General features: G+C 38.7%; 1 protein-coding gene across 1 annotated transcript in view; it reads right to left on the reverse strand.

The window, feature by feature from the left end:
* Nucleotides 1-735: 735 nt before the first annotated feature.
* Nucleotides 736-7,120, reverse strand: part of vps26b (VPS26, retromer complex component B) — a 7,773-nt gene continuing 1,388 nt past the window's right edge. The window contains exons 2-6 of the mRNA XM_014012427.1: nt 4,950-5,106; nt 4,636-4,800; nt 4,253-4,428; nt 4,029-4,171; nt 736-1,808 (exon numbers count right to left, since the gene is read on the reverse strand). Of these exons, the coding sequence (XP_013867881.1) occupies nt 1,671-1,808; nt 4,029-4,171; nt 4,253-4,428; nt 4,636-4,800; nt 4,950-5,106 (779 nt within the window). The 3' untranslated portion in view covers nt 736-1,670. The remainder of the gene's footprint in view (nt 1,809-4,028; nt 4,172-4,252; nt 4,429-4,635; nt 4,801-4,949; nt 5,107-7,120) is intronic.

Below are 7,120 nucleotides of genomic sequence, written 5' to 3' on the forward strand. Positions count from 1 at the left end.
GTTTTACATGATTGTTGAATGAAATTAACATAAGTATTAATTTATTGTAAAAACATGACAATCTGTGAAACAGATCCGGTTCAGCTGCTGTTTATTAGTTTCTATGGAGGCTGTGAGCTGTTGCCCTTTTTGGACACCATTTCTGCTCCTCCATGCTGTCACAGACTATACCAGTGGCCAGTATGGGCGGGGCTCAATCTAGTGATCTATATTCAAGTCTATGCAGCAACTAGACGTTTAGTTTTAATTTGATAAATGTAAGATTTATTACCTTATGAGTCACRCTAAGTATCCAATTTAATTTAATCATTATTTAGCTAATTGCAGATCCATAAACCGATTTTAATCCGGTTAGAGGAGAGAGAGTAGTTCCAACTTGAATCCAAGCTGAGTTTGCACTTTTTTTTCCCAATGCTTTGGTCGCTGTCAAACAAGACGCACGCCGTTTCCTGACAAGAAATTCCCTCCTGGTCMGAGCGATGCTGAGTCGGAATGTTGCTCCTCGTCTTTGCCAAAAAAATAAATAAATAAAAAAAACGTCTCCTGTGTTTTACTGTGACTTAATGTCAGCACGCAGGTCAAAGAACTTATTATTCCATCTGCGCCTCTCCTCTCAAATGCTGACTTTTCTTGTCTTCGAACCACAAACTGAAGCAGCTAACGGGTCAGCTGATGAGGTTCAGGCATCTGATCAGGATAAAAACAGTTTAGATGCATAATGAGACAAACACTGACTTTTCTTTTCTTTTTTTTCATTTGGCATCAGTTTATTTTAACTTCTGGAACAAGGAATAAATCAATAAGCATTTTGCAAAAGATAGATAATTCTACGGTCATTTTTCTCTGGTTAAAAGACTAAAATCATGTTAGAGGCAGGAAGATTCTCATTAGATTAATACACATAGGCACAACTGTCRAGTCTCTAATAAAGAGGATAAAGACGACTCCATCCATAAGGTTAGATCTGAACACAAACACTGACATCCTCTCTGAACACCACTGGAATGCTGAGGTAAAGCACGAGGACATGAAGGATCGTTTCGAAGCACTGTGGACCGGATCATCAACCTAGACAAGCTGGAACAGGAGAGCGAGTTTAACTGGTCTTATTTACAGGGTTTAGTTCTAAAAACGTGTCGGATAATACTTCAGCTCGCTCACAGAAACGAGATTCCAGTTTTTACTTTCATCTTCTTTTTTTTTTGTGCAACGACACAAAGAAGAAACTAAAACGTGTAAGCAGTGCAGCGGTGTWGCCGATAATAGGAATGTGTTTAATAAATGTGGAATGTTAGAAAAGTCGCTGATGTTTAAAGAGACTGGAAAACAAATGTATGCCTGAAGAATTAGAATGCAAGAAACAAGATGAAAAAAAAAAGAATTTCATGTGAGCTCAATCAGCAGACACGGTGACAGGTGATCGGATTAGTTCCTGTACAGAAAACAAAAAAAAAAAAAAATGGACGATGAGGAGGGACAGGAGCCTGAAGCTGCTCTGAACGCCTCATGCAAACTGTTTCAGAGTTCACGCTCGGGTTTTAGTCGCTTTCCCTTCTTCACCAGCAGCGGCCACGAACAGAAAACAGCTGCCTCGCCAGATGTTTGCACAGTAGACAGGTGAGCCCGCGTGTCGAGCAGACGGTGGCGAGCGTTGGGGGTGGGGGGGGGGTCTATCCGCTCTCCTCCTTGGCAGCCTGTTCCAGCGCGCTCTCTGAAGCAGCCGAACCCTCGAACCTCTGGGAGGCGATGGCGGCCTGGTGGGACATGCTCTTCCTCACCACGTCTCCTTTCCTCCACAGGGTGATTTCCTGCAAGAGCAAAGAGAATTTGAACAAAAGTTTTACACTTATTTTTATTTAGATCAGTCTAGAGGGGATGCAGATCTACGATGGAATAACTTTTGGAGTCAACTTGACTCAAGATGGCCACAGGGCAAAATGTGACCTGATTTTTTTAATCGTGCGACTAAAAAAAATATTTCTGGTCGCAGTGTTGTGACCCGTCGTTTGAGGAGGAGGGGGAGGGGTTGTCAGACGAAACTAAAAGTCTCTATATCCTGTAATGAATCAGCCCAGAAGTATCAACACAGAGCTCCACTCTACACCCTGCGTGCGCACACACGCTTTTGTCCTTCTATACTTATGGGGACTTTGCAGTGAYCTCCATTCAATTACTGGTCATTTCTATAGCCTAACCTGACCTGTGTGTGCACTGGGAAAATGTCAAAAATGGTGTCCATCATGTAGCAAAACATGCACATGCACACAAACGTGTAGCGAAACAACCATTTTTTTGTTTTGTTTTTTAAACCAGAGTCAGACATTTTTTTAAACCATAATTATTCATGTATAATACGATCATCATATTTTAAGCTTAAAAATCTTTTAAAAAATCTAATCATCATGTTAATGAGCCACCACTAATTTCTGACAGACTTCAGGGTTTTTCAAACATGGCGGTGCGCCCTCTGGTGGTGAAACATTATTTGGGGAGACACACTTGTGTTTGCGTGGTTCCGGTTCCGTGCGTCACTGAAAAAAACAAAACAATCTGCTCCCAGACCAGAGCAGAATCCGGTTGGTAAATTATTAACATGGATTTATCAGAACATGCAACTAAAGTCTAAGTCTTTTTCACACTGCCACAGTTAACAAGAAAAAAGTTTTTTTCTCCTCTGACAGCTACGGTTTAAATGCCTCGCAATGCAATGCAAAGGGAGGATATTTCAGTTATACAAAGAAATATTAAAACTTATTGTGGCAGTACATTAAAAAGGTCAGTTAAAATTTACTCCAATGTATACTACTACCCCTCACTTTGAGTGATTCTTGAGGTTAAATTTCTYGTATTATACACAAATTAATATAGTAAGTTAAAATTTCAGGTCATAGAMTCAATTTAGTCAGCTGAATTTAAGTTATACATCTTGTACAGTTCTGGTTCTAATAAAGAACTTTAGTTTTACTAGATTGTTAACTAATTGTGAGTTAATATTGCTTTATTGGAAGTGATTAAAAAAGTGAACCTGTAAAACTGTGATGTTAAATGTGATACATTTGAACAGTTGGGTGCACCTAAGAAAAAAAGTTAGACACACTTGACATCTGGTTAAAAAAAAAAAATCAGATTGTAAACACACAAAGAATTATTAAAATAATTTAATATTGAGACAGGACTATTTTTCTGTCAGTTCCCACTGACTCAATTGGGGAAACAAATAAATAAAAACAGGGTTAACCTTTATCATGATGCAGTGTCATGTTTTATGCATGCGCCTGCTGCTGGCTGTGACTACAGTGAGTGTCCTCAGCTGAGGCTGCACGGACACAAGTGTGCACAAAACATTTGGAGCGGCGACTGAAGGCAGCTCTGCTGCTGAACGCTGCTGAGGGAGCGGAGCTGTGATGACACACGTGTCACTGCAACTGAGGCTGTTCTGACACTGACAACATGCAGCAGCAGTGTTGAAGCCGAGCTGCTGACTTCCCCAATGTCTGGAGTTTGGATTCGCTGCAGCACGAACTGAAGGACAAAAACTAACCGAGCCACAGCTGCTGGACGCYGTCGCAAACCAGCCTTTAGAAATAAATAATGAGGACTAAATGCAGCACTTAAAAGTGTTAGATCATCTCTTTCTTTAGCAGTACCTGCTGAATGTGGCTCTTAATCTGTGGCTCCAACACACCAACAGTTCATATTGATCCGAACACAGAACATTTTAGTTGACATAAGTTCAGAAGTTAATGGAGTGTGGTGAGTCAATCTTAGAAATCAATCCRTGCCCATGTGGTGGAACAAACGTGTTTTGGAGGTCAATATTTCATCATTTTATGTCAGCAGGAAATAAAGGCAGTGTTTGCTCCTCTAAACGTTAAACACTGCAAAGACAAACTGCTGACTTTAAGACATTTAAATAGGACAGCTACGTTTTATAACTTCCTGTCTCGTCTTGTGCTTTGAGAATTTTACATGTGCAATTAAACCTCACCTGTGGAGATGACGACGCTTGTAAAGAAACCGTTTCATACCTGCTGTTTGAAGTAGCGTCTCTCCTCCTCRTCGATCAACACCAGGTTCAGGTAGTAGCGCACAGAGAACTTCTTGTTGATGTCTCTCATGGTGGGAGTCAGATCATAACCGGCCAGAAACAACCGGATGGGAATGGACTCCCCTGAAACGCGTGGAGCGAGCAGTACAGCCTCTCAGTTGTATTCTTTTTTTAAAAAATATGTGACAAACAAGCGGTGTTTACCTCTGACCGGCGCTCCGTCCATGATCTCGTACTTTGCGATGGTGTCGTTTTCGTGGTAGACGCTCGGACCGGTGCCCGTCGTCTCGCGCTTGATGATGTCAATTTCCATGTGTTTTATTTTAATCCTCACCAGCAGGAAATAGATCTTCCCCACGATTACGTCCTTCAAATGATATCTGTCAGAAAACACGCAATGACAACGTAATAAAAAAGAGAATATAGWTGTTGATTAGTGAGCACATTTTTCTTTATTTTCAGCATTAAAAAGCACTTCAAAACATTTCCACTCAGCCTAGACTCCTTCGTATCTTGTGTTTTAACACCTCCTACTATCAAGCATTTAAAAACTGAATGTTTTCCAACATCGTCCAGAATGTTCTTACTTGGATTTGTTATACTCAAACTCAATGTGGAGGCAGTCTTCAATCCCAACTTCCATCTTGATGGAGGAGTTGAGTTCAGGGTAGGTGCTGAGCGTGTGGACCACGATGTCCATCTCTTTAGTGATGTCATTTAGTCTTCTGATCACCGTGGCACGAAGGAAATATCTGAAAACCCAACGAACACGTGAACCTAATTCATTTATGTACAGTGTGTGAGAGGAAAAGACCACACCTGGGGTCAAAGGTTACCACACGACAAGCAGACACACAAACACACACGGTGGCTATAAAGTGAGGTGAATGGTCAAACTTGCCTTAGCTTGACGTTCTGGCCCGTGTAGGACTCGTAGGGTTTCTCAACRTGGGTGAACTCAAAGTCGTAGGTCTGGGATTGGGTTATTTCACCGGGTCTCGCAAGATCCTTCACCAGAGAAACAAACTCATGGTGGTTTCCTCTGTCGTAGTACAGCTCTGGGACAGAGTCAGGAAGAAAATAACTGTTAAAAAGTTCCATGARCGGTGAGATTATACCTAAAATTAACCCCATTAACAACAAATGGTAACACATTTTAYTAATAAATGTAACTTATGTACCAAGAAGTCAGAAAGTCATGATAGAGAGCATTTTCTCCACATTATAGAGGGTTGTTTTGATCCAATTACTTTAAAGAATGGATCATTAATGTCATGTTTTTGGAGAAAGTTAACTTTATGTACAAACCAAATTCACAAAAACAATGTTTTGTTTCCCTCAACACAACCTTTTATAAATCTTAATAATACGTRAAGATAAACAAAAGTCAGTTTTATAATAAAAATGTTATGAATTTTGTAGCTGCCCATCAGAGTTAATCTGAAAAGTCAAACATATCATACACATGGATAGATATCTTGGTGGCCCAGACTTGAAACTTACATTTATAATTACTCATTTAAGATTGTTTTGTTGTTGTTGTTGTTTTTACCTGAAACACGATGTGCTTTAAAATTCTGCAGCATAACTTCAATAAACCGATCATAAACACGACTCCTGTCTGTAGTTTGAATGTGTCAAAAATCATCATTTGATGTAATAATAACGCTAATGTTTTTCAACAGTGAAAAACAAAAACTCGATAAAGTTTTAGGCAGCACCAAAAACAACAGGTAACCTAACCTTTTWGTTTGTTTTTGGAAAAAGAAAGGACTCATAGTCTCATTTATTACCGAATGTGCTAAAGAAGCAGGTGGAAGCAACAGTTTAAAGAAGGAAATGAGTCTCTTTTCAAAAAAACACAAATCAGCAAAGTGTCACAATCATACATGACTACTAAGCTGTGAACATTTTGATTTGTGCTCCATAACATAACTGCTTTAACTAGAGAAAAATTTTTCTAAATGACAGCTGATCTCTTGTTATGACTACATCTTCCCAACTACTGTTTTGTCTTCACAGACGTGTTTATAAGAACTGAGGATTAACCAACACTGTACAGCACAGATAGTCTAAGTTAATGTGCTCAAACTGTTCTCCAATGGTTCAGAATCCTAAAACATTCACAAGAGTTTAAAATACAAATATGATACTTATCAAAGCCAGATACCACACAAAACTGAATAAACTTCAATGTGGGAACTTCATAGGAGTAAAAATAAATAAAGGAAGTGGTGGTCATAATGACAACACAGCTGGTTTTGTTTAAAAATGCTCTAATTTTACCTTAAATATACTAAGCTTTATGTGATATTTACAAACAAGGACCTCTTGYAGTTTATTTTAAAGTCCAAAGAGTTAATAAACGATAGCGCAGACTGATTGTGAGAGGACTGACAAAAACATAAAGAGAAGACACAATAATAAACATGTTGTACAATAATGAATGTTAATAAAACACCACCAAAAAGCTAAAACTACTAACTTTCAAAAGTACTATCTCCTGAATAGTTGCATGGAGTAAAATGGTAACTAACATTGTTCATTTTACTGTTTTTGCAACTTTGACTCTCTTTGTCCATTGTATTTGAAATCCAAGCAACCGGAAATCCCTAGTTGTTCTTTATGCTTGTTCTTATATTGTTATATAAAGTTTTGTATTAGCGAAGAAGGGATTTCCAGTATCATCTTATTATGAAGATGAACTAAAAGAATATTTCAAAAAGCCTATTTAAACAACTTGGAACTATGCTGGTGTTGATTGATCCAGGACATTAAATAATTTTTAAAAATACTTTTCTTTTTTTACTTTGTTGGATTTGGTAAGGGGTAAGTGGTTCTTATTAATCCTGATCAAATATGTGTTAAATAAATTCAAGTTAAACTRCATGTGAGACCAGGCAGTCAAGGACAGACAAATCTAAACACAATGAAGCAACAAATTTGAGACACATGTACAGTTCAAATCATTTACAAATGACTCAAAACAGTCTCAGTTATTTATATCATATTTGTGTGTGTGTGTGTGTGTGTGTGTGTGTGTGTGTGTGTGTGTGTGTGTGTGTGTGTGTG

Source organism: Austrofundulus limnaeus, unplaced genomic scaffold, assembly GCF_001266775.1.
Source record: "Austrofundulus limnaeus strain Quisiro unplaced genomic scaffold, Austrofundulus_limnaeus-1.0 Scaffold91, whole genome shotgun sequence".
Taxonomy (NCBI): Eukaryota; Metazoa; Chordata; class Actinopteri; order Cyprinodontiformes; family Rivulidae; genus Austrofundulus; species Austrofundulus limnaeus.